This window comes from Podarcis bocagei (assembly GCF_964188305.1).
Source record: "Podarcis bocagei genome assembly, chromosome: 12".
NCBI classification, from domain to species: domain Eukaryota; kingdom Metazoa; phylum Chordata; class Lepidosauria; order Squamata; family Lacertidae; genus Podarcis; species Podarcis bocagei.
In genome coordinates, this window is record NC_138137.1 from 23,078,789 (window position 1) to 23,106,259 (window position 27,471).

Sequence of the window (27,471 nt, forward strand, 5' to 3'; positions counted from 1 at the left end):
TCGGCAAGTCCTAGGCTCTGTGGTTTAACCCACAGCGCCACCCGCGTCCCTGTATATATTATATACCCCTCCCCTTTTATAGCAAACTGTTACAAAGTGGCTTACAATGTAAATGCTGTAGCGTTAACAATACAGAAACAAATGCTGTTTGGAAAGTGTCCTGAGACATGCAAAATCAGCTCTCAATAGCTTTTGAAGCCTACATTCCTAGCAGGCTCCATCTGCCTTTTTGTACACAAATGTCCATTTATTGATGTGAAAACAGATTGGGCTGATATGGTAGAGAAGCAATGGATGGATCACATAACTGTGGAGACCATTGATTTTTTTCTTCTTCTTCTTTGTGACACGTTGACGCAATATATGCTTTCTGTGTTACATTTTTTCCAGGCAGTTACAGGACACGAAGAGTGTGTAGAAGCTCTGCTTCAACACGGTGCAAAGTCCATACTACGAGATTGTAGAGGACGAACACCTATACATTTGTCAGCTGCATGTGGACATATTGGGGTGTTAGGAGCACTCTTGCAGTCAGCAGCATCTGGAGATACAGTACCTGCCCTTGCAGACAATCATGGATATACATCATTGCACTGGGCCTGTTACAATGGTAAATAAGACATGATCATTTCTTAAGAATAAATATTCTAGGGGAATGCTTGGTTGGTGCAGAATCACGTGACTCGTACAAGCTGCCTTGTGCTTCCAGTCTCCATTGCCATTCTCAGATCAGACAGTGCTAACTAATAAAATCCTAAAACGCACCAGGAGAACTAGAGAAGGATTTTGGGCAGAGGCAACATATTATCTTATGCGCCATTCTGTGAAGATTTACACATGCCAAAGTACCTTAGGAAGTTTGTAGCTGATTGGTCCCAGAACTTGTGACTAATTAGAAGCGTCATGTGCCAGGATGTCTCTGTAGGAAGTAGCCAATTGCCAGGCCACAGAATGGGTCATGGATAGCAAATAAACACATACAGGAAAAAGATAAATAAGTGTCGGAGTCCACATGCACAAAAGACACACCCTATTCAATATTTCTGCCAATAGATCTTCAATTCATTTATCTCCTTCCTCACCCTCTGTTGGTTTCACCCATTTCTATAATAGTAGCTGTGTGGCAGCATCGTAGCCATGAAAAAATGGTACCTATGGCTACATTTACCTGATAGTCAGGAGTGTTCCAAAATAAACATCAGTTTCCAACATGTGACACATATGAAATAAACTATACATTCTATTTATACTTAGTGTTTCATAATAAAGACCTCTGATTTGTATTATTTTGCATTTGCTATCTGGCATTTAAACCATTTTAGGTCATGACAGCTGTGTCGAACTTCTTTTGGAGCAGGAGGTTTTCCAGAAAATGGAAGGAAATGCTTTCAGCCCATTGCATTGTGCTGTGTAAGCAACTTCTACATGGATTTCATTTTATCTTTTTAACAAACTGCAGCTTTTCTGGAAGTAATTCCCTTTTAAATTTCTGATAGGATTAATGATAACGAGGGCGCTGCTGAAATGCTAATTGATACACTGGGTTCTAGCATTGTAAATTCTACAGACGGGAAAGCCAGGTAAGGTCTGAAGCACATTTACTAAAAAGAATTTTCAGTTCTGCTTAATAAGTAGCCAGAGTTGTTGCTTTATGTGTTCTCTGACTGTTATCCCAGTAAGGGAGGTGGAGCTTGAATGTAATGAAGTATTTTGGTAGAAAGCATGGCTGGTTAGAACCCTGGACAGCAGCATGCCAACTACAACATTTTGTCGCAGGTTTCATGTGTTTAATCTAGATTAAGGCCCCATCTGCACTACACATTTTAAACAGTACCATACTGTAAACAGTCATGGCTTCCCCCAAAGAATTCTGGGAACTGTGGTTCAGGGTGCCAAGAGTTGTTAAGAGACCCCTATTCCCCTCATGGAGCTACAGTTCCCAGAGTTCCCTGGGAAATGGAATTGGTTGTTAAACCAATCTGTAGCTCTGTGCGAGGAACAGGGGGCTCTTAACAACTCTCAGTAACTTTAATGAGCGACAGTTCTCAGGATTCTTTGGTATGATACTGCTTTAAATATATAGTTTAGATGGGCCTTAGTCTAGATCTGTGTGTTCTAATTTAAAACAGCTGATGTTTTAATATCTGTAAAAGCTTAGTATTTTACAATAGTAGGTTAACTATTATATATGTTCTAGCTAGATTTAATACTTGACTTATAATTTCAAGCTGACTGGACTATTCCCTTCCCTATACATTGCAGTGATATGTATAATTAATAATATGTTTAGTAAATAAAGAAATAAAGCTGTGTGATCCTACATAAAAGTATCTGGAAATCCTTCATTAAACTTATATAGGATTGCGCTTTCTTTACACAGTAAACCAAAACTCTTAAAAAAAGTAATTTATGATATGAAAAGAAGCTTTGGATATGTTGGGCTGAGATCTGGGTTTGGACCTCTTTTGTAATATCTGTGGTGCTTTGCCCAACCCCATTCTTTCTATATCTCCTGCCCCTTGTTATTCCATGAAAAGGGCAAGAGGGGAAATGAAATGTATATAGTTGACTCTAAAGTGTTGAGATAATTCAAATTCACAAATCATAAACTTCTAAAGCAGTTTTTTCTACAACCGTTAGACGGGTTATGCTTTTAGGTAGAATCATGCATATGATATTAGTTGTTAGCCTGGTTTTTATCTACAAAGTGTGCTCTTTTTCTTCTCCCCAGAACTCCTCTCCATGCAGCAGCCTTTACAGACCATGTAGAGTGCTTACAGCTTTTGCTCAGCCATAATGCACAAGTAAACTCTGTAGATTCTTCTGGGAAGACCCCTCTAATGATGGCTGCAGAAAATGGACAAACAAATACAGTTGGTAAAAAGAGAACTCTTGTGTATTTTCTGTTTTCATTACTAATAACTATTAATTCTACTAACGTAAAAAGCCTGCATTAGAACTGCATAGGCCATTTTTTAAAGCAGATTTGCAGATTTCAGATTGATCAACGAAGCAACTTTCTTGGGTTAATATTTTTATTAATCAACAGAATTGGATTCAAAAGAACACACATCCTCTTAACAACTACAGTAGTTTCATAATTTCATTCACAGGATAAGCCACAGTGTAAGTGAGGCTACCTGTTGAGTGACTTAAGAGGATAGAAAAGCATAGGATGATGAAACATGGGGCAGTAGGGAAATTTGCTCACACAAACAAAAAAATGTTACCAACAGTTACTTGAGTGGCGGGAGAGACTATTGCATTCGGATTCCCAAAGGCATCCGGTTGGCAACTTTGTGAAACAGATCGCTCAACCTGAAAGGCTTTTGATCTGATACAGCAAGCATGCTCTTATGTTCTTAATCATGTCAGACCTATTTACACTTCCGTGTTGGGAACAATCTCTGCTGATGAGATAACAGTAAAAAAAAGTTGTACACTATAAAGCTTCTGTCTATAAATGCATCTTTTCAGTTAATGTAACACTTTACTTCTTTCAGAGGTGTTGGTTAGCAGCGCTAAAGCCGATCTGACCTTGCAAGATAAGTGTAAAAACACAGCACTGCATTTGGCTTGCAGCAAGGTATGTATCATTTTCCAGTTTGGAGCTTCTGTGATTTATTGCTGGTCTCATCGTGGTTTTCATCATTTATCCATTTGAATAAAGTTGGTCTAGAGCAGCAGTGGTGATGCAGCAGCAGTCTTTTAAATGCACTGGGAAAGAACTACACCTTGAGTGGGGTGCTGAGTTCTTTATCATGCTTGCTTCATTCATAGCTGCATCAACACTGAGCCAGGTAACAGATTTTTAACAACAGCTATCTAAAGCAGGTATAGGCGAACTCGGCCCTCCAGATGTTTTTTGGGACTACAACTCCCATCATCCCTAGCTAACAGGACCAATGGTCAGGGATGATAGGAATTGTAGTCTCAAAACATCTGGAGGGCCGAGTTCGCCTATGCCTGATCTAAAGCTAAGACAATGAAGTCCATCTGTTGAGCTTTTTAAGGTGTCCAGTGGTCTGGACTCTCTACCAGAACTATTCCATCATTGGGCAGATGAAACATCCCATATAATGGATCTGCTTGGAATACAGAGGGCATTTTGGCAAAGGGGTGGGGGGAAGAAGATGATACAGTTCAGAAACGGAATGAAGGAAGAGAGGCAGCAGTGGGTACAAAAACTGTAGACACTGAAGTAAAAGACAGAAAAGGCAGTCTTATAAGCATATTGGGTTAAGTATCTTGTGTCCTTCTGCAGACCATACTTATATGCTAATAAAAACTCTACCTACTAGTTACAAATCTCTGTTGCTTACATACTCTAAAGAAAATGTGTGTAGATTGTTTCAAATATACATGTTGAATTTGCCAACGTTTAAAATAATAGATTTTTGTTTTAAAGGAAGAATAAAGAATCTCTTTTTCCTTTTCCTTCCTTTTCAAAAAAGGGTCATGAAACTAGTGCCTTGTTAATACTGGAGAAGATTACAGATAGAAATCTCATCAATGCCACCAATGCAGCCTTGCAGACGTAAGTAGAGCTTCATATAGCACTGAAAATCTATTATTGAAGAAACTATATTTAGGTGAATGTAGTGGAGTGGGAGCAGGGAGATTATGGGGGAAAGTGCTCACTAAATATTTTTTGTGTGATAATTGGCAGTATATGAGCTTAATCTATACGATGTTTTAAGAAATGGTCTTCATGGAAACATTCGGCAAAGGGCAAGGCAGAACAGAAATATTAACAGTAAACAAAAGTAGCAATAATTTACAGGTCACAAGGCAGGAGAATAGTAATCATGCTGGCTTAAAACAAGGGACAGAAAAAGGATGTTTTGCTAGTTAATGACACAGTTAATGTACTCTCATGTTTGCTTGGAATAGGATAAGAGTTAGTTTACAAAAAAAATTACAGGTTACACGAGAACCAAAGAACTGCTTAGTCTCACGTTTACACCAAGGTTGGCTAACCTTTGGTCCTTCAGGTATTGCCGGACTATAACTCCCACCCTCTCTGTATTGTAGTAATAGATTATAAGATACATAACAAGCTACTTACAAATATTTAAACATGCTCAAATATTTGAATATCACTTTTTCTACCCTAGAAATTGCGACGGCTTGCTTTAATATGTATATAATTACCTCTTCACAAGGATAGAAATGAAAATACTAATATAATCAGACAGCAATCTTTGTATGCATTTTGAATGTGTTTGTTGTAAGCTTTGTGGGTGGTTGTCTCTGCAGACCTTTGCATGTTGCTGCTCGAAATGGATTAACGGTTGTAGTTCAAGAACTTCTAGGAAAAGGAGCAAGTGTACTTGCCGTTGATGAAAATGGTAAGTCAATTTAAACATGGTAAAGTTGAATCAAAAGAGCCTGCATAGCACTTCCTTTCCCAGCAGTGCCATATTGCCTCCAAGAAGCTGGTATTCAAAGGTATGCTGCTTCTGGGCATCTATTGGGGTCTTTTTTCCATGAATTTGTCTAATGCTATTTTAACAACAAGGGATGCGGGTAGTGCTGTGGGTTAAACCACAGAGCCTAGGACTTGCCGATCAGAAGGTCGGCAGTTCGAATACCCGTGATGGGGTGAGCTCCCCTTGCTCGGTCCAGCTCCTGCCAACCTAGCAGTTCAAAAGCATGTCAAAGTGCAAGTAGATAAATAGGTACCGCTCCGGCGGGAAGTCATGCTGGCCACCTGACCCGGAAGCTGTACGCCGGCTCCCTCTGCCAATAAAGCGAGATGAGCGCCGCAACCCCAGAGTCGGCCACGACTGGACCTAATAGTCAGGGATCCCTTTGCCTATTTTACCAAACCATCTAAATCAGCGGTCACATGGTTCGCCTGCAATTTCTAAACCATGGTTTAGCATTATGTGTTGCTGTTCACCTTGGGCTTGCCTGCTCCCCAGCTTCTTCCCACTGCAGTTACAAGGAGATTGGAAGGTTCAATATTAGATTAGCCACAGTTAAGCATTATATCGAAACCTTAAAGTGCAGCTAATTGCTGAGAATTGACCACCTTTATAAACTGTGGTTTGAAGTTGACTTGTTTCCATTCAGCACAGTTTGGATGTCCCAAAAGTTGTGGCCAGCCTAAAACAGAAGCTGCGCTAGATCAGGCGGGTGGCACACTAACTCATAGTCCCATTGCACAAATGGAAACCCATTCCCACTTGGCAGATGGACACAGTTGTCTGTCACCCACATAATCCAGTTTTTAATTAGTACAATTGTACTTTGGTTCTCAAATGCCTTGTGACTCGAACCTTTTGGCTCCCGAACACTGCAAACCCGGAAGTGAGCGTTCTGGTTTGCGAACATTCTTTGGAACCCAAATGTCTGACGCGGCTTCCGATTGAGTGCAGGAAGCTCCTGCAGCCAATTGGAAGCTGTGCCTTGGTTTTCGAACGTTTTCGGAAGTTGAACGGACTTCTGGAATGGATTCCATTTGAGAACTCAAGGTTAAACTGTATAGCATAACAAAATCGTACTTTGCTGCTGTACCAAGTGAATGGACTTTGATATCTGAAATTTTGGGTGTACCTTGAACTAAAATTTATGATTTTATTCTGACTCTAGGTTATACACCAGCTTTGGCCTGTGCTCCCAATAAGGATGTTGCTGATTGCCTAGCTCTCATTCTGGCCACAATGATGCCTGTTTCGTCAAGCACCACGCTACCTTCCCTTACTTTCAATGCCATTAATCATTACACCAACACCTCAAAAACTGTCACCTTTGACTCCTTGCCTATTATCAGGAGTGAACATAGCTCTTACTGTAGTTTCAACAACATTGGCAGGGAAGATGGCTACCCATATACGGAAGAAGATGAACTTAATGACTCGGATTCTGAAACCTATTAAGAAGCTTCCTTGGAGGTCAGAAGAGGAACTCCCTTGCTGAATTTCAAGATTGTGTTGTTGGAGAAAGCAGTTTCTGAATATAAAAAAGGGACACCCAGAAGAGGGTTGCTTTTTTTTAACAAACATGGGTGCACATGAAACATTTGTGCAACTTCCCAAAGGCTTTTAAAAGCAGGTTATGCAAAGGAAATGCTTCAAATCCATGGTGCAAAAGAAAAGAAAAATTACACAAAATGTTATTTAATTGCAGTGTACTAGGTTGTCCATGGTGCCATGAAGAATCCTAAAAAAGTCTGCGCACCATTGTCTGTCTAAACGAATAAACAAGTTATACAACAAAGAAGACAATAGATTTAAATCTTACCAAGATCATTTTTAAGGCAATAATTGAGTTTGGTACAGAAGGCGTTGTTTGTGCAGCAAATTGCCAAAGGACCAAATGAATAACTTAGACTTTTTTAATTTAAAAAAACAAACTTTTTTTGAAAAGTTGAATATGTTAAATAAGTAATAGTCTTAACCAACCCCTAAATTACTTCTGACAATTAATGTTAGATTTGGTTTTAAATGTATTATTTGTTTTTAATCACCTAAAAGCCTCCCAACACAGTTAAATGTACCATGGGGGGAAAAACTTAATTTTCAGTTTTGTTTCTCTGAGAGGAAATGAAAAGGAACTTGTCACAATCTTATAGTAGTGAAGCTGTACTGGCTTAACCAGGAGTAGTCAGGGTGAAACTTGTACAGTAGTATAATAAAAGGGAGATGAGACAGCGATGCAGTATTTATTGCACAGCTTACTTTTACGAAAATAAATCTGTTTTAAATATATATTTTTATTCAAAATACAGGAATGGTAATTATCTGGATGAGCAAAACTGCATCAAAAATGAGAATTGTAAAATCCTGACACCCTGCTAGACTGCCTTGGGGAAATGGCATTTTCTACAGCTTGCCCAGTCTTCTACATCATATACAATGACATGAGATTTGTGCCTCTATGATGTATATAATTTTTTTAATTAAAAAAAACACCTCCTAAGCTTTCATGGCACGGGATGTGACTGGGGGATGGTTAAAATGGTTTCCCTCTCATCAAAAAGGTACAGTGATGAATCTTTGGAAATATATTCCAAGTCCTTCAGCTAGAGTTACAGCTTGCCTTGAGTTTGTCTAATTTATAACAGGCTACTGTTAAAAAAAATGAATAAACTGAAAAAATGGAATACATTTCTCGATCCTAAAATGAAATTTGTTAAAATAGAGGTATTTACTTTATTTGGTTCTGCTTTAATTGAAAAGTAACATTTTTAATTATAACTTGCTTATGTACATGCAAGAACATATTCTTGCATGTTGAGGTAAAACACAAATGACTTGCTATAAACTGACCCCAACCTTCTTTTATCCTTTTTGTATTGTGAAACTGGAAACCTTAATGCCATTGTAAATTATCAGCTTGTTTTCTGAACATAGTGTGGAAACACAGGACAGTATTTTGATCTATTTGATAATTTTGTGGGTTTTTGAAGAATTAATGAGCATGTACATATAAATAGCGACTGCTTGAATACTGTATTTACCTGCACTCTTTGAGTACATCAAGATTCCTGTGTATATTTTACAGAGTATAATAAAACCCAGATGTGAGAGTTGTATTTAATGAATAATCTGTGTATCTATGTGGGATAATTGTTAATTCCTTAAAGGGCTTCTCTTCATTGAATACCTCAGATTTATAAATCCTATTCTACGAAACCTTTTTGGTCCTGTTGATTCTAAAGCAAAAATCAATCATTCAGATAACTAAGCTATCTTCCGGAGGCCTTTTGATCATTGATCATATGCATTATTACTGCTGGATAATTTGAAAAGCCTGGGGCCGTTGCTTTTCCATACCGTTCTCCTTAATGTGCTGTGGCATTGCATAAAATGGAATGGATGGCTTACTAATTGATCGAAAGGACTGTTAATTCCACCAGGACTTGATAGAGCTAGCTGTGAAAATAGCTGGATATTGTCCACCTGAAAGTTCTTGGTAAACCTCTCTTTCCTAGTGTTTCCAACTTGCTGTTGCTGGTGAGTGATGCTGACATGCTACAACAGCAAACAACAGTGCTTTTATTTATACATTTGTTTTGCATTTACTCATAAATCAAATTAGCATTACCTTTGACATTTCTTTTGTTTTCTCAAGTTCATTCTTTTAGGCAGGAAAAAAAAGATGAAGTGCAAGGTAAAACTGTTGTTTTTATAAATATATTTCACACTGGAGTCCTTTAAAGCTTCTGACGTTTTTTGGGGGGTGGGGTTCTGTTATTGAAAGTGGAATTAGAACACATCACTTAATACAGTATCTTATTATTAATATAGTGACATATTATTCTGCAACATCCTTTCTGTTCACTATAAAAGTCCTTTCTACTTGGTATTAGTATTATTTAAATTTGTATACTGCCCTTCATCTGCCAATCTCAGGGCATTTCACAAGTGTTTAACCTATCCATACTGGATGCAAGACCCAGCATGGGTTTCTCAGAAACAAGTCATGACAGACAAATCTCATTTCTTTTCTTTTTTTATAAGAGTTACAAGCTTGGTAAATCAGAAGACTACTGTGGACGTAGTGTATATTAAGTTTAGTAAGGCTTTTGACAAAGTCCCGTAGAATATTTTTACAGAGAAGCTGGTAAAATGTGGTCTGGGTGGGGCAACATTTAGGGAGGAAGAACCAGCTGCACAAATATAAGATGGGCGACAACTAGCTTGCCAGTAGTACATGTGAGAAGGATCTTGGGGTCTTAGTAGACCACAAGCTTAACATGAGTCAGCGGTGTGATGCAGCAGCAAAGAAAGCTAATGCTATTCTAGGCTGCATCAACAGAAGTATAGTATAGAGTCCAGATCAGTGGAAGTAATAGTACTGCTATATTCTGCCTTGGTCGGATCATACCTGGAGAACTGTGTCCAGTTCTGGGTATCACAAGTTAAGGAGGATATTGACAAGCAAGAGCATGTGCAGAGGTGGTAGCCCAAGGTGATCAAGGGTTTGGAAACCAAGCTTTATGAGGAACAGTTGAGGCAGCTGGAATTGTTTTAGCCTGGAAAAGGAGAGACTGAGAGGCGATATCACAGCCATCTTCAAATATCTAAAGAGCTGCCGCATGGAAGATGGAGCGAGCTTGTTTTCTATTCTGGAAGATTGGACCTGAACCAATGGATTCAAGTTACAAGAAAGGAGATTCCAGCTACGTAAATATCAGGAAGAACTTTCTGACCATAAGAGCTGCTTGACAGCAGAACAGAGGTGGTGGACTCCCCTTCATTGGATTTTTTAAGCAGAGGTTGGATGGCCATCTGTCCTGGATGCTTTAGTTGAGCTTCCTGGATTGCATGTGGTTGGACTAGATTGACACTTAGGGGTCCCTTCTAACTCTGATTCTATGTGACAACAGGCAGCTAGTTGTATGTGACGAGTCTAGTGTGATGTCAGAGCTAAGAACAAACCCTTTTGAGATCAGCCAAAACTTGTGGACCCTTGGAATTGATATGTAGGAATGATCGCTGGGTGTGGAGCACACTCCCCGCCCGCGGGCAGCCTCAGTTGTCTGCACGCGTGATCTTGGGGTGCGGAGCACACTCCCCCTCACAGATAAGGCCACAGCTGTCTGAACATCTTGCCCTCTGTCTAACCTTTTGCGGTCTAAGTAGTCTGCCATGTTCTGTCTGTGACCTTTGTCTCTGAGACCTTTGTCCCTTTCGTCGTACATTGTGCAAGGGGAAAATGACGCGGTGGAAACAGGTGCCAAAATAACTTTGTACCACCCCACGACCTCGGGACTGGAAGATGTGTAAAGGTCACAGCTCAAAATGTGTCAATAAAAGGAGGCTCCACAGAGCTGGCCGGCAGCTTGCTTGCAGCTCACCTGTGCGCAGCTCACCTGCATTATCAACTCCTGCCTTATGTCCTTCACTTCATTGATAAAGAACCTTTATGAATTCATGCAACCTAAAATTACTTTTCAGGTATACACAGTTCAAGTCAAGAACTCCATTGGACAATAATCTCCTTTTATTAAGCAAGCTCCTGAATCATTCATTTTGGCACGCGACTTTTGGTTGCACCAAATGCTTGTTTTAGTCCTTCTCATACCATCGTCCATATAAACCGGCCGTTATTAAGCCAGAAGATGCTCCCTTTTTCTGCATGACATAGTGGTTCTTTTCCCACCCCAGATAGTCCGCAAAGTCCAGAGTAATGCCAGACTTCAGCAAGAGAGGGAAGACAAAAGCAGTGCTGAAATTCCCTTGCAGGCGAAAATCTATCCGTTCAGTAGCCTTTGTGACTTCCTGCCCGCAACTCGTATAGTCGAGGGTGCCGCACTTCACTAACGCACAAGCTTGTACATAGTATGTCCCATGAACTGTATGAAGGCCATCAAATACTCCTAAAGCATAGAGTTCCTTTGATATAAACAGTCTCTGGTAACTTAAGGAACAGCACAGAGTATTGGAACAGACCTGGATCTCTCCTTCAGCTTCCATTATGGGCATAAAAGTGAAATTGTCATACATCATTTCGCCATGAAATATAGGTGGAGCTTCCTGGGCTCCTTTCTCAGCTTTTTCACAGTGGGCTTCTTGATCCTCCTTATGACAAATCTGATGGTCCATAGGGGAGTTTGAAAAACTCGTCTGCATGTTATTGTTGGTTTCATGCCCTGATGTAATAGGGATTTGGGCCACTATAAGCTTGCCTTTATCGTTCTCCATGTTATAATAAATGAATGATTCCGATGGTGTGTATATACCACTCCCTGTCATACCCAGGTCAGGACGGTGGATATTCGCTGCCAAAAGATTGATGTTGAAAGCAACTGCAAATGCTTGTTGAAATTCTACAGCAGACAGCAGCGGAAGCTGGTTCATCCATGCAGTAGGATACACAGCCTGTTTTAAATTGTATTCCTTGATAAGCTTCACAGTTGGCTCATAGAACAGAATGTCAAAGCAAGTGAAAACTCCAAATTTGCCTGCAAAAGGCGTATTAAAAACAGTGTAATCTACTTCTGGCGGAGTATCAAAGGCACGTTCAAAATACAGGTTTTGTTTTCGGTATCTGGCTATGAGTGTACCACTGTCACTAAATACGACGTTTGTGTTAAAGTGGTATCTCCCATCTGGTGGGCAGTGGCGATCACTGTGATTGCAGGGCTGCTTGGTTCCTAAGTTTACCACTACAAACACTTGATTCTTCAGTGCCATACAGCTGAGTCGGTGCAGAACCTAGGGGGCAAAAAAGTAAATACATATTCTGTTGCATCAATAGATATAAGCATTGAGCAGTCCTATTAATTGGCTCTTGGATTAAACATGTATACTTGTATATATGACCCCCCCCCCTTTATAATGGTTCCCTATGAAAAGATGTTCAGTGCTTGTGAAAGATGTAGTCTTGAACACCTCTACTCAGAAGTAAGTGTGCAGAGATGACTGAAGCCTTCAGTGGTCATTTCCTGATTTTGGCAACATGTTTTGGACTTATCTCCAAAACATTAAATCACTGTGCTGAAACTTCTCTATTCATTAATTACCTCAGAATGCTATTGTTAGAGGGACTGTAATATTGAGAAATGAAAAGCACTGCATTTTATTTTTTTTAGTTAAATAATTTTTAAGTGGCTGACAGATCTAATTTTGGCACCACCGGAAGAGGCAGCATCTCTCTCTTTAGGTTGTATTCAGGACAGCCATTCTGCAAGTGGAACAACTTCTGTTTGTGCAATGCAACTTTGGTCTCCCCTTCCCTCACAGAGCCCCCTCTGAATCTGCTCTGGGTCTCCCACCAAGCAGATTTGGGGAGGGAACAGATGGAAGGGAGAGAGGATGTTCCGCTGCACATAGGGAAGTTGTTCCACTCGTGCAATGACTTCATTGGAGTCAAACTTGTGACAGTAGACACTCTTGGTTTTTTAAAAAAGTAGGGAAATTTTTATCAAATGCAAATTGGAGGAAATCTAAAAAGATAGTTTTTTTTATTCAACTGATTTTGAAAGAAAATGCAACACTTCAAAACTTGAAACTTTCTAAGATCCTGCATATTCTGTCAGCAATATAATTGACACCACGGCTGTATACATCTCTGTTTACTAGTAAGCCTCGATTGGTTAGAGCAGGGTGCTGATAATGTCAAGGTTGTGGGTTCGATCCCCATATAGACCAGCTGCATTGCAGGGGGTTGGATTAGATGATCCTCAGGGTCCCTACAACTCTACAATTCTATGACACTGTGGGTTCAATGGGACTTACGCCAAATAAGCATGTGTAGGATTTCAACCTAAGAAAGCTTTCTTCTTATCAATTCAGCTTATTCTAGCAGGGGTGAGCGTTACACAAAAAATCACCTTCTGTGGGGTAAACCAAACCAAACCCATATGTAACATTTGCAGCTATGTGCTTCATGATCTGTAGGCTATACACATTCTGATCAAATGTACCAACCGTACATTTTGACAGCACCCTGTCACCTGTTGGAACAAACTGAATCCAGGTCCAGCTCAGGAAGTGATCAACGCTGCCACAGAGTTGTCTGTGATCCTTGTGCAGTGCACCATACAGAATTTCTTCTGCTGCACACAAAAGACCTAAGGCTTGGGTGGAGTCAGGGTAGATTTTCCAGAATTATAATGATCTAAACCACAGATTTCTTGAAAATCATATTATACTTACTCATAACAGTTGTCTAGCTTAGAATAAGAAAGTTGGGTTTTGTTTGTTGTTTTTAATGGAAACCTACATATGTAGTTTGAATGTACAAAACATTGTTCTGTTCAGAAACTGTTGTTAGCTCCAAATACATTCTAAATCTTCAGGGGAAAACGTGTTATAGCATTTCCATCTTAACTTAGTTGCAGCTCTCTGCAAAAAGTAAGTTTAAATGTGCCTGTGCTTGGTACCTGTAGCAGGTAGGAGATCTATTAACAGCCAAATGTAGTTAAGTGATAGAAATCAATGGGTGTGCATTTACAGAAATTGGCAGTTTGATTGCATTTACATTAACCTTAACTTCATACTTAGAGATTGAAATTGACTATAAACAAAAATGCTTTGAGATGCAGTGCCAATATTGCATCAGGCAGTGCCACAGAAAGCACTAGTGAAATAGAGCAGCAAAATATCACTAAGGAACAGAGTGTCACTCTATATATTCCACTAAAGCAAAGAATATCCAGTTTTTTCCAGTTCTGCAACAGTTATAACAGATACCTCTGTGTCATTGAACAAGTATTCTTCTTTGCATGGATTCCATGTCACAGAGTCAGGGTATGGAATGAAATCCAAGTAAGGATAAATAGAAGTCCTGGTGAAGTTGAAGCCCTGAATTCCATCTTCAGGAAAGACAATTATCTGTGCTCCCTGATAGCAAACAAAAATAAAATAAAGACAGCTTTCAGACAGAATAAAAAAAAAAGGAAAGGTGCCTTGAAATCTCTTTAAGAAGACTTAAATGCTTGTGCAGATTGCATTAATCTCATTCAAGTGTTACTGATAATCAAAACACACAAGAACACTGTATTACTTCCATTTAAATTGTGTTGGGTTTTTTTAAGATAGTTGTAAGACCTTGAACCTACTACAGTACTATGAATTAGAAGCTCATATGTGGCTTTACGGTGGAAATGAGGGAATGATCACAAAACACTCTCCAGTTTCTTTTTGGCTAAAATCCACAAACTTCTTGCCCAGAAGCAATTTCACCAAAGCTTTGGGGATTTACACCAGAACTGTTTGGAAGTGTGAAATGATTCAACTAGATTGGAAGGAAACATAGCGTTTAGACACAGACAGCTGTATCATAAGCAGATTTTAAAGGGGATCCTTGCCTTCTTGAAGCAGTGTGGTGGCTGCTTTAACATGGTGCCAAAGGCTCAAAAGCTCTGTGTCCTTGTATGTCTATTGACTTCAGTAGCAAACGCCACACAAGTAACTGTGTGCTGGATTCACTGGGTTAGGGAAAACCTTCAGTTGCAGGTGCAGGGCATCCAAGCAGGATGTATGTTAGGGGTCCCCAACTTTCTTTAGGCCCGTGTGCCCATTTGGAAATTTGAAACTTGTGGGCACTGCTGCAATAGTCATAAACAATATGTAAGTTGCTCAGAAAAACTAATCAAAAGGCAGAGGTTAGGTCTGAGCCTCAGCTAGCAAACCACCTACTTGCCCCCATAAAGCACAACAAAATGCCCATTTCACAGAAATAAAACCAGGAAGACAACCCAGTGATGCTCAGATACTTCAAAGGTAAGCACCTTCACAGGGGAAAGTATGAATGCATCCTGTTCAAATCATCACATTCTCAGTGAATCTAAAATTTAAAAAGCTAAGATGCTGTCTCTTCAACATCCTAGTAGGTTATTCACTAATAGTCTCAAAGGAAAAGCCATTATAGAAGAAAAACACAGGAGCTCCGTGACTCTGGAAGAACTTGCTCAAGATTCTGTTTCATCCAGAACCTCCAGTACAGTATATATGCCTACAACAGCTCCTGTAACAATAAACCAATTAATCTCTAAGGTACATGTTACTTAAAATGTTTGCAAGGTGATTAATTACTGTGGTACCTGTTTAACAGCAGCAATTACTTGCTCTTCGTAAATGTCTAGGTTTCTGTTCATCAGCTGTAATGCAGACCGTCGACTGGTAATAGCTGTTGGATTGGGATTCAGGATGACACGATGTTCGTACACAGCAGCAATGTAATGTCCTCTGTGAACATCTGCGGAGAGAACTTGGAAGCAGACCAGGACGAGCATGCAGCAGCTGCCCAAAGTGATGTCTGCCATGAATCTAAAAGGGGGGAAAAACATATTTATGTGGAACATACTTGAGTAAAATCATAGAGTTGGAATGAGGGTTTGCATGTCTTTAGCCCAACACCCTGCTCAGTGGATGATCTACAATGCAGCTGCAGCATCAGTGACAGATGTCATTGATGTCCAGGACGGTGGTACCTTGGGTTACATACGCTTCAGGTTGCAGACTCCACTAACCCATAAATAGTACCTCAGGTTAAGAACTTTGCTTCAGGATGAGAACAGAAATCATGCTCTGGCAGCATGGCAACAGTGGGAGGCCCCATTAGCTAAAGTGGTGCTTCAGGTTAAGAGCAGTTTCAGGTTAAGAACGGACCTCCAGAACGAATTAAGTATTTAACATGAGGTACCACAGTATCACCTTATATGCCTCTGGTGAAAGAGAACTCTTAAAAAACCATCTTTAGATGCGGCCACGATGGCCAACTATCGCCCAGTCTCAAATCTTCCATTCTTGGGCAAGGTGATTGAGCGAGTGGTTGCTGAACAACTCCAGGCACGCCTGGAAGAAGCGGACCATTTGGATCCCTTCCAGTCGGGATTCAGGCCTCATCACGGGACTGAAACTGCCTTGGTCGCACTGGTTGATGATCTCCGGCGGGCTAGGGACAAAGGTGAGAGCTGTTTCCTAGTTCTGCTGGATCTCTCAGCGGCGTTTGATACCATCGACCATAACATCCTTCTGGACCGTCTTGAGGGGCTGGGAGCTGGGGGTACTGTCATACAGTGGTTCCGCTCCTTCCTCCTGGGCCGTGTTCAGAAAGTGGTGGTGGGGGATGAGTGTTCAGACCCCTGGGCTCTCACTTGTGGGGTGCCTCAGGGTTCTGTCCTCTCCCCCATGCTTTTCAACATCTACATGCAGCCGCTGGGAGAGATCATCAGGGGGTTTGGGCTGGGTGTTCATCAGTATGCGGATGATACCCAGCTCTACCTCTCTTTCAAATCAGAACCAGTGAAGGCGGTGACGGTCCTGTGTGAGTGTCTGGAGGTGGTTGGAGGATGGATGGCGGCAAACAGATTGAGATTGAATCCTGACAAGACAGAAGTACTGTTTCTGGGGGACAGGAGGCGGGCAGGTGTGGAGGATTCCCTGGTCCTGAATGGGGTAACTGTGCCCCTGAAGGACCAGGTGCGCAGCCTGGGAGTCATTTTGGACTCACAGCTGTCCATGGAGGCACAGGTTAAATCCGTGTCCAGGGCAGCTGTGTACCAGCTCCATCTGGTACGTAGGCTGAGACCCTACCTGCCCGCGGACTGTCTCGCCAGAGTGGTGCATGCTCTGGTTATCTCCCGCTTGGACTATTGCAATGCGCTCTACGTGGGGCTACCTTTGAAGGTGACCCGGAAACTACAACTAATCCAGAATGCAGCAGCCAGACTGGTGACTGGGAGCGGCCGCCGAGACCATATAACACCAGTCTTGAAAGACCTACATTGGCTCCCAGTACGTTTCCGAGCACAATTCAAAGTGTTGGTGCTGACCTTTAAAGCCCTAAATGGCCTCGGTCCAGTATACCTGAAGGAGCGTCTCCACCCCCATCGTTCTACCCGGACACTGAGGTCCAGCACCGAGGGCCTTCTGGCGGTTCCCTCACTGCAAGAAGCCAAGTTACAGGGAACAAGGCAGAGGGCCCTCTCGGTAGTGGCGCCCTCCCTGTGGAACGCCCTCCCACCAGATGTCAAAGAGAACAACTACCACCAGACTTTTAGAAGACATCTGAAGGCAGCCCTGTTTAGGGAAGCTTTTAATGTTTGATGTATCACAGTATTTTAATATTCTTTTGGAAGCCGCCCAGAGTGGCTGGGGAGGCCCAGCCAGATGGGCGGGGTATAAATAGTATATTATTATTATTATTATTATTATTATTATTATTATTATTATTATTAAGATTGAGATGAAATCTAAGCCTGAAATTTCCACCCATGGGTTCAGCTCCTGCCCTCTGGAACAACAAATAACATGCTGGCTTTCAGGTATTTGTACAGTGGTACCTCGGGTTAAGGCACGTGGGTGGCGCTGTGGGTAAAACCTCAGTGCCTAGGACTTGCCGATTGCATGGTCGGCGGTTCGAATCCCCACGGCGGGGTGCGCTCCCGTCGGTCGGTCCCAGCGCCTGCCAACCTAGCTGTTCAAAAGCACCTCCGGGTGCAAGTAGATAAATAGGGATCGCTTATCAGCGGGAAGGCAAACGGCGTTTCCGTGTGCTGCGCTGGCTCGCCAGATGCAGCTTGTCACGCTGGCCACGTGACCCGGAAGTGTCTGCGGACAGCGCTGGCTCCCGGCCTCTAGAGCTAGATGAGCACACAACCCTAGAGTCTGTCAAGACTGGCCCGTACGGGCAGGGGTACCTTTACCTTTACCTTTGCCTCGGGTTAAGTACTTAATTCGGTACTATTTCTGGGTTAGTGGAGTCTGTAACCTGAAGCGTATGTAACCCGAGGTACCACTGTATATTGAAAGCAGTTATCATGTAACCTTTAATCTTGTCCGGATACATTTACACCGTTCTTCTAACCATTCTTCATCAGACTTAGTTTCCAGATCCTCACCAGATCACCCTCCAGTCACATTCCTGTTTGCCACTGCCCTTTTTCGAAAGTGGTGCCCGGAACTGGACGTGGTACCCCAAACCAATAAGGCAAGAAGATGCATTGTAAGCTTCTAATGTCTATTGCTCCTACCATATTGAACTGAGCGCAGAGTGATGAGATCTACTTGTAATACTCAAACTGGGTATTACAATTGCTAGATTGCATGCCCTTTTTTTTTTAACAGGATGGTCCATAAATATTAGGACCTATTATATACTAATTGATAAAAATGTGCGTAAGTCATGTTGGAGCTATTCCACTTCTGGGAGAGGATAGCACCTACAGTAGATAATTTAACTATCTCTAGGTAACACTGTCACAAGTGTTAAAGCAAACCCCAACACTGTATATGTTCTGATAAAGGGGCAAAGTTAGAATCATAGAATTGTCGAGTTGGAGGGGACTACGGGGGTCATCTAGTCCAACCCCCTGAAATGCAGGAATCTTTTGCCCAACATAGGGCTCAAACCCACGACCCTAAGTCATGCTCTACCAACTGAGCTATCCCAGCAATCGCACTTTATTTTGGAAACAGACCGCCCTTCCTGGAAATGTCTTCTTTTAGTAATTTACTAGCGTATCCTGCCATTTCTTAAGAGACAATTCAATTGCAAAGAGTTTTAAGACAGATCCATTCTACAGCTCCAACTGCTTTTTGATAGGTGGTGTGTATTTAAATGATGCACACTGTGTTTGGGGTGTGTACAGGGGTTTGTGGAGTTCTAATTCTTGCAGCAAGAACTTACAAAAGCAAAGCTTACAAAAATACGTTATAATTACTGTCTATTACATAGACTTTGTCATGAAGCGTAAGCTGAATCAGTTTGTGCTTATTTTGAGTGATAGATTTCATTTAAAAAATCCTAGCTGATATGAAAAGAGCTAAGTACTGAGCTAAGTATTTTTTTTACTTATAACTTTGAATATTCCAGTAGCATCTGACCTGCCAGTTTGATTTTGCCCCCTCCCCACCACTGCAAAGTATTATTAATTAAAAAAATTTGGTGGAGGTTTTTAGTTGATGGCCGTATTTACTCTTTGTTGTTTTATATGTATTACTGGTTTGTTTATTTTTTTTAAAAAATATATTGTCTTAGTGTTAGCCACTTTGCTTTCTCTTTGAAGACAAAGTGGGATACAAATTAAAACAAATACTATTGTATCAACACTTACCCTGTCAAATCCAATACTGTATAGAACGTACAAGTGTAAACGCAGTTCTACAAGTTGCAAATCTGCACCAACTCACAATATAGTTGCTAAATCACGATTATGTTACTAGAAGCGTTTGCCTTGTTACTGTACAACAAATAAGTTCAGGCTAATGCCAAAATTATAATGGACTTAGCTTGTTTTGAACATTAAAATACGTTCCAGCAACATAACTTTGCTGACTCCCAAGGTGGCAGGTTATTTGGCACCCAGCAAGTAAAGTCTAAAGCACCATCATCTCTGAAGACAATTAATGTGACACATTCTGCAAAAGATGTCAAGGGTTCTGGACATGAGGCTGCTGACACCAGCTTTTCCTGACAAGCCCCAAAATGGAGGGTGGGAAGGTGGGAGGGAATGAAAAGTATGCAGTAGTCAGCATTACTTATACTGCAATGCGCGAAAGATGTTCCTTGAACAATGAAACAGTTCCTTGTAGAACGAACAAGGCCTGGAGCAGTAGCCTGGGGATTATTAAGAGGATCTGTCAAACAAGTTGGAGAGGTAGAGGTCAGCTTCAGATATGCTTGGAGAGACTGACAGTCTTGACCCATCTCATTTTCGCTTTAGGCTCCAGTTTGGGACCAGATCAGCCTTGGTCACCTTGACTCCTTAGATCTCAGATCCCAAACGCCTTCATTTTGGAACGTTTTGGCTCCTGAACGCCAAAAACCCAGAAGTAAATGCTCTGGTTTTTGAATATTTTTCAGAAGCCGGACATCCGACACAGCTTCTGCTTGAGTGCAGGAAGCTCCTGCAACCAATCGGAAGCTGTGCCTCAGTTGTTGAACATTTCAGAAGCCAAACGGGCTTCCGGAATGGATTATGTTTGACAACCAAGGTTTGACTGTACAGGGTTTTTCTTTTTCCATCCAGAACTCAACTCACTTCTGGCACTTCTCAGATGGACACCATTGCCATTATAAGAGAACAAGGGAGGCTTTCCTGGCGAGTTCCTCTTTTTCTACAAAAATAGCATCAACTCATTACATCCTCCGGGAGAGAAACAGCGGGAGCATGACCTGGTTGATTTTCTTGGCCCTCTAAACAGTTTTGGATAATGTTAACCATGGTTCCAGAACATGGCAATGTTTGACTACATGTCTGTTCATTTATGGGGTCCTTCAAAGTTCCAACTTGGGTTGGAGGAGGGGAGATCTCCCCTTCCCACACCATCTTCAGTAACTTTGGGAGGAGAAGGAATGATGGCAGCTCTCTCCTCTGGCCTTCCTCTGGAGCTCATAGCCTTCGTGGAGGCAGGTGAGGGCTTCGACCAGCTGAAGGGGGAGGATGAACAAGAGAAGGTTGTGACTGAACTGCAGCTAGAACAGGACGGTGCGTTCTTGTCACCTAGAACCAGGCAGCACCTTTGCAAATGGGAGCAGATCCACTCGCCCCAGCAGAAAATGTGCTTGGAATTTTGGCATTCTCACAAGGCACGGGAATCCTTTGAGTGTGTGTGTGTCATACCTTGTCTTTTAAAGCTTGGCAGTAGGGGTGTGAGAACTTCTTGGGACACCTTTGTTGCTTCTGAACTTCTCACTCCTGAACTGTGCTGATGAGCTTGTGCTATTACTTGCCTGAATTAATATCTCTTGATTATAAGCAAGAGCCTCTGGCTGCATGCGTTGGACAACAGCCAGGACAGTCCCCACCGTTAAAAGCACCAATTGTTCATGCATTTCTGTTTGAGAAATTATGTCAGTTATCAGATTCTGTACGAGAGTTGGAAAGCTGAGAGCGTCAGTTGCCTCGGGAAGCCAGCAGCCAGTCACTGCAAAATGGATAGATATAAACGGTGTGCATTTGGCACAGTCCATCAAGCCGTTTTCATGTCAATAGAGTTAGCTCAAACACCATTGACACAAATGGAGGTTAAGTGGCAGCTGCAGTGGTAGCTGCTTGTCCCAGAAAGGTCATAGTGTTTAGCACAGAGAGTCATGTCAAAATTCCAGGGGCAAAAAATAACTGGAAAATAATAATTATGCTGTAATCAAGATTCAGTTTAAAAGGGATCCAAAAAGCTTTATGTTAGCAAAGGCAGGACGTTTTGATACATGAATATCAACAAGCTAAGTAATAAAGTTTTGCCTTACAAAGAGAGCTGTAAAGATAGCAGCACATCAGTACACCCAAGTCAAACTGAAATGCCCTTTTGAAAAAACAATCAGTCCAGAAAAACATTTTATCAATGCATGTCATTGTGCTTTGTTGTTCTTTACCAGGTGTCAGCAAACTTCAACTTTTTCACTGTCCCTCAGACCTTGTGGGGGGGGCCGAACTATACTTTTGGGGGGAAAATAAATGAAGGAATTCCTATGCCCCACAAATAACTCAGAGATGCATTTTAAATAAAAGCACACATTCTACTCATGTAAAAACATACTGATTCCTGAACCATCTGTGGGCCAGATTTAGAAGGCGATTGGGCCTTAGTTTGCCTACCCATGTTCTTTACTATTGAACTATGTTCAATTCGATCAACTTTTACCACTGAAGCATGGAAAATGCTGGAATATAATTCTAAAAGGGATTTGGGAAGTGAACTAAAACCTGGCGCTATTACTAGCATTTGGCCCTTGGAAGTTTTCCAGTTATACAAAAAAAAAAAAAAAAAAAAAAGACCCTGCGTAGGATCAAAGGCACGGACAAACACCCAACATCCAATCCTGCAGGATAATTTTATGTTGCGTGCAAAACAGTAATACAGAAACATATGTGTGTATGTTGCTAAGTTAACACCCATGGATGTAGCAATATTCCTTTCATCAGCTTTGCCTTTGTTTGCTTCCATTAGCAGATAAGAAAAATGAAGCTGATTTTTAGGGATAGGAAAGCATATACTCCTGTATGGTCCTCTTATATGCAACTCCACTGAAAAAAAGTATTGTGGAGGATACAAAAATGTGGGAGATTTGCAGCCAAACCTAACAAAGATAGTTAGAACATGAAGGGTTTAAGGACCAGTTAAGGTTCAGTGAAAGGGACGAGGTAAGACTTGTTTCCTGTTCTTTTCTCTCCCCGCCCCCGCTCTCTCTCTCTCAGCATTGCAAACAAGGCAGCAAATGTATCTGAAGCTGTCTTTGCTGAATTTCTACCCAATAACATTTACCTGTATTTTATCTGCTGCTAAGGACAATGCATGCCTGTAAGTAAATTATATTTTAAACTTACTTTAGTGTGTTATCTGTTTCTTTGCACCAGGATTAAAAGGAAGCCAGCTGCCTCAAGTAGCTGGAATGTTTTAAAAGGCTTAAAAGCCTGTTCCTAGGCTTCACTAAATCTGTCTCATGATGGGATTTAAACTTTGCTACTGGAGTTCTTTATTTGCAAGCCCTGCAAACAGGCACAAGCCATTTTTCTTTTGTTTGCTAGCCGATACATGTGGGTTTGTAGAGGATTAAATATAATTAATATATTCTCTTATCAATACCCACTTCAGCCTCCATGTGGGATGGGCAAATGGTTCCGTTTTGGACTACTGTACTATAAAGCAATGGATATTGTTATCCCTTCAATAATACCGGTGCCTATTCTCCAGCTACTGGTGCCATATTCCTTTCCAGGCAAAATTACAAGAGCAGACCAAATACAAAACAAGTCTGGGTTTTCGTGTCTGACAAAGGCCAGATCCAGATTATCTAGATTCTAGAGCAGGATAGTTCAGGCTCTGTAACAGTGGTGAATAGCTGGAGCTTTGCCAATTGCATATTAAACATGTCTGGCAAAGGACCAGGCATCTGGCCATTTTGGCTCCTAATAATGTGATGTCTGCTGATGGGTAATAATATGAAATAGTTTTCTGTTTGAGCTAAAATCTGATTCTACTCTTACTTTAGGACCTGGTAAAGTCACATGATTAAAAAACCAAAACTTTAAAAACCAATGTGATAAAATTCTGTTAAGAGTGATTTTGTAAAATAAGTGATCTCCTAGTGGCGTTGGCGTATCAGAAACACAAATGTACAAATCCGCCCTAAGACTGGGCATGTTCCTCATATCCTGTGACAAAACATTCTGCATGAGAACACAAAAAACAAAGAAGACTGTGTTCTTGTTCACAGACAAACTGTAAATGGTAAATGGCTTCTCATTCTGAAGCCAACTCCCAACGGGAAACCGAAATGAGCTTTGCCTGCGCTCCAGGAATGAAAACGAGTTCTCCTTAAACTCCTTCCTCTCCCCCCGCGTGCAGCCCACACATGCCTTTAGAGGGTCTCCAACCACTTACTTTCTAACTAGACTGCAGTCTGAGGTTACTAGAAACAAATGCTTGTAATAAAACATTTTTGTACTCATTCCCTCTGCAAAGTTCTGTACTACAGAAGTAACACAGAATACTTGTCTCCTGAGATCTTCAAGAAAAGCTTCTTTTGATGCGCCTATAATTTGAAGTGTGTATTGGGGGAAGAGCCTACTTGATGGTGGCACCCCATAATGAAATGCTCTCCCCAGGGAGGCTTGCCTGACACCGATCTTGATGTCACTTCAATACCAAGCAAATACCTTCTTGTTTTACCAGATTCTTTAATCAGCAATACATTTACGGTATTTTATGTTGCTTGGTGTTGGTTTTTAATTCCACCGGCTGCTTTTATATTGTGGTGTTTTACTGTTTCTGTTTTTATGTGTTTCACTGTCTTTTTAACTTTTTGTAAGCTGTCCTGAGAACCTGTGGAGAGCTTAGGCCATAAGCCTTAGAACCTTCCGACACAAATTGATCAACATACATACATACATACATACATACATACATACATACATGAACAGGCTGGGATCTGAATCCCTTATTTAAGCACACCAGGGTCTCTTTTCTTTGATCTGCAGACTCTCACACATATTATAAGCAGCTTTCAAAAGTCCCTTCAGTTTCAAAGGGTTTTGCCACATGGTTATTATTCAATAAAAATAAGCCTAAAGCCCCCTTGGACACGCAGAACCAGTGCTTTTTTCTGGGGGAACGCAAGGGTACGCATATCCCTAAACATTTTGTGAATCTAAGTTTGGCCTCTTTGAGGGGCAGTACTTCAATATTAACAGGAAAATGAGAGAACCCCTAAACATTTTTTTAGGGGGGAAAAGCACTGTGCAGAACTAAGCATGTGTTCCTATGAATCCCAGGCATAATACTCTACAACATGGCCTTAGAAAATGGCAGTGCTACCCATCTATACCACACCCATGCATTTATTCATGATTGCTACATTATTTTCATAATGCAGAACAGACAAAAACAGAATGCTACACCTTGAAATGTACTGAAATAATAGACCGGCTTTTCCAGTTTTTAAGTGTCGTCATATCTAGAAATAATTTGCAAGAAAGTTGTGAGAGCTTCGTGGGGAAACGTCAGTTTCTCACCATACTCCGGCTGCTGGTGCAGCTGTTGAAAGACAAGATACAGATGGAGAAGATGTAATTCTTATCACTAGGAAGCTTACACAGTGATTTAGATAGATAGCTTGCCCATTTAAAATATCCCTTTTCAAGTCTGGGTTTTTTTTTAAAAAAAATATTTAAAATAAGAAAAGCTGTAGTTCAAGAATAGACCATGTGCATGCAGAAGGTCCCAGTTTCAACCACTGACATCTGCAGGTGGCAGATCCACCTGTCTGAAATCCTGGAGAACTACTGTCAGTCAGTGTAGACAGCACTAAGCTAGCAGGACCCAATGGTCTAATTCGGGATAAGGCAGCTTCCTATGTTAAAAACTGTACCAAGTTTAACAAAGAGGCACCTGATAATATAATTATTTCCTTTTTTTTTTTTAAATCCAGCTATTCGAGGTCAGGCAGCTTCTCAAAGCAATTTGCAGTAGCATTAAAACATGGTTATTGGTGTGTTGTTGTTTTTTTTAAAAAACCATTCGATAAAAACCTGCAATGGAGAAAACATCTATAAAAGCTAAATAAAAACTTGAAATTGATAAGAGCAAGGAGCGCAACATGTGTGATGTTATAAGACAGGGAAAACATCCCGAGTTGCTGCTAATTTTTCACAGCAGACACATTACACAACTATATAGCACAGGAACACCCATTAAAGCCATAGACTTCTTATCCTTTTGCTGGCAGGTGAAGACCTTCTTCTTCCAACAGGTTTTGGGGACCTGGCTGCTTTTAATGAGGGGGCTGGTGTTTTTGTTTATTGTCTTATGTTTTAATAGCATGCGTGTGTGTGTATATATATATATATATATATATATATATATATATATATATGTGCGCATATATGCGCGCGCGCACACATATATATACACATATATCTATATATACACAGATATTACAGATAGATAATTTCAATTCTATTAATGTTTGTTTTTAATGTTTGTTTTTATTTGTTCTTATTTTATCTGCAATCCGCTTCAACTCCCTGTCAGGTAAATAAGCAAAGAAACCTCAGCCACGTGTTCCCAATTTGCGGGCTCGGATTGGCTAAGCAAGAGGCCAATTGAGAGCCTTTCTTCTAGCGTTCCCCCCCACCCTTCTCCATCAGAGTGAGGGGTGGTTGGAGGCGGGCTGCTCCAACGGCTCCGCCCATTTAGCGTCCCCCACCTATTAGCTAGGCTCGAAGCCTTTTCCTATTGAACGGCGGCGCGCGTCAATCACGCGGTTAGCGCTTTTCTCATTGGCCGATGGAGCCGTACCTCAGGGTGGTTTGAAGGTAGCCTGCCGCTTGTCTCTCCCTTTCCTCGGGAAAAGACGGTTGTGGAAGCGATGGCTCCGGCAGGGCAGGAAGAAGAATGTGTCAGCGGGGCTCAGGTCATCGCGGAAGCGCTGAAGATGCAAGTAAGAAACGCTCTTGGGTGACCCTTGAACCCCGGCAGCCAACCCGGAAATATTACGCGTTTACTACGGAGAGCGGGAAGGAGCATTTCTTTCGAAAAAGCGTAGTTTTACGTGAAGGGTTCTAGTCCCTGTCGAGGACGTGTAGCCCAAAATGCATCTGAAGGCAATCCTGTTTAGGGAAGTTTTTAATGTTTTATCGTGATTTTAATACAGTATTCCTTTGGGAGCAGCCCAGAGTGGGTAGGGTATAAATAAATTATTATTACTACTACTAATACTATTACAGTATTATTATTATTATTACTACTGTATTATTATTATTATTATTATTATTATTTCCCAGTGTCGGATTTACGTATAAGCTAAACAAGCTATAGCTTAGGGCCCCACTCTCTTGGGGGCCCCCCAAATAAATTAAAGAAAAAAATTCCAAAAATATAAGATAAAAAACAAATAAAACAAAACCTACATACAGCAACAGTGTTTTGTGTTGCGTAGGCTCCTATTTGTTATGTGCAAATGGCTTTAGATACCCATTAGGTCCATAAATTACCATACAGCATATATTCAACCCGAAAAACAGTGACAATTTGTTGTTGACAAAGGACAGCTGGACATAGAAAGGGCCCCATTACCTTCAGTAGCTTAGGTCCTCATCCGGCCCTGCCAATATGCAACGGGAGGTGAAACATCAACAGGAGAGCCTCAGGTTTGGTCGTGGATGGTTCAAAATTGCAACGAGTCTTGTCACTGTTTTGGCCCCTCTCGTTTTAAGGAGCTGTTTACTACCCTGTCACTTCTCAGCATGTACCTGTCGAGCTGCCGTGCTGCCTACAGTGTAGATTGTGTAGGTTTGGCTCTCGTTGCACAAGAAGGTGTAGGGAAGATAAAAAGAATTAGTTAATCTGGGAACGGCATCAAGGATTAGCGGACTTAGGTGAAAGATCACAGCATGCCAGGAGAAGCAATAGCAGAGTGGCAAAGAGCACGGGACGTCCCATGTCTGCCCGTCCTTTCACCTCCAGTTGGAAAGGTTCTTGTAGGTGGAGATGGGGCACAGATCCCTGCCTGGAAACTCCTGGATAAAGTTATGTAGACAATATTAGGCAAGACAAAACCGTTTGA

The 27,471-nt window shown here is 41.3% G+C and overlaps 3 protein-coding genes across 6 annotated transcripts in view; 2 read left to right on the plus strand and 1 right to left on the minus strand.

The window, feature by feature from the left end:
* Nucleotides 1–8,542, plus strand: part of ANKRD28 (ankyrin repeat domain 28) — a gene marked incomplete at its 3' end in the record, with an annotated part of 90,743 nt that extends 82,201 nt beyond the window's left edge. For both annotated transcript variants that reach the window (XM_081164403.1, XM_081164402.1), the window contains exons 21-28: nt 391–610; nt 1,323–1,410; nt 1,497–1,580; nt 2,732–2,877; nt 3,504–3,586; nt 4,455–4,537; nt 5,260–5,351; nt 6,598–8,542. In XM_081164403.1, the coding sequence (XP_081020529.1) occupies nt 391–610; nt 1,323–1,410; nt 1,497–1,580; nt 2,732–2,877; nt 3,504–3,586; nt 4,455–4,537; nt 5,260–5,351; nt 6,598–6,884 (1,083 nt within the window). The remainder of the gene's footprint in view (nt 1–390; nt 611–1,322; nt 1,411–1,496; nt 1,581–2,731; nt 2,878–3,503; nt 3,587–4,454; nt 4,538–5,259; nt 5,352–6,597) is intronic.
* Nucleotides 8,543–10,934: 2,392 nt separating this feature from the next.
* Nucleotides 10,935–26,340, minus strand: BTD (biotinidase). The gene is made up of 4 exons (XM_081164719.1): nt 26,205–26,340; nt 15,503–15,728; nt 14,151–14,300; nt 10,935–12,170 (listed from the first exon to the last, which is right to left on the minus strand). Exons 2-4 carry the CDS (start codon nt 15,722–15,724, stop codon nt 11,022–11,024), a joined length of 1,521 nt encoding a protein of 506 aa, XP_081020845.1. The 5' UTR covers nt 15,725–15,728; nt 26,205–26,340; the 3' UTR covers nt 10,935–11,021.
* HACL1 (2-hydroxyacyl-CoA lyase 1) overlaps nt 22,413–27,471 on the plus strand; it is a 33,262-nt gene continuing 28,203 nt past the window's right edge. For 2 of the 3 annotated variants that reach the window (XM_081164642.1, XM_081164644.1), the window contains exon 1: nt 26,211–26,346. In XM_081164642.1, coding sequence (XP_081020768.1) covers nt 26,275–26,346 — 72 coding nt within the window. In that variant the 5' untranslated portion in view covers nt 26,211–26,274. Of the gene's footprint in view, nt 22,550–26,210; nt 26,347–27,471 lie in introns of those variants that run through there. The other variant, XM_081164643.1, reaches the window with a different exon arrangement.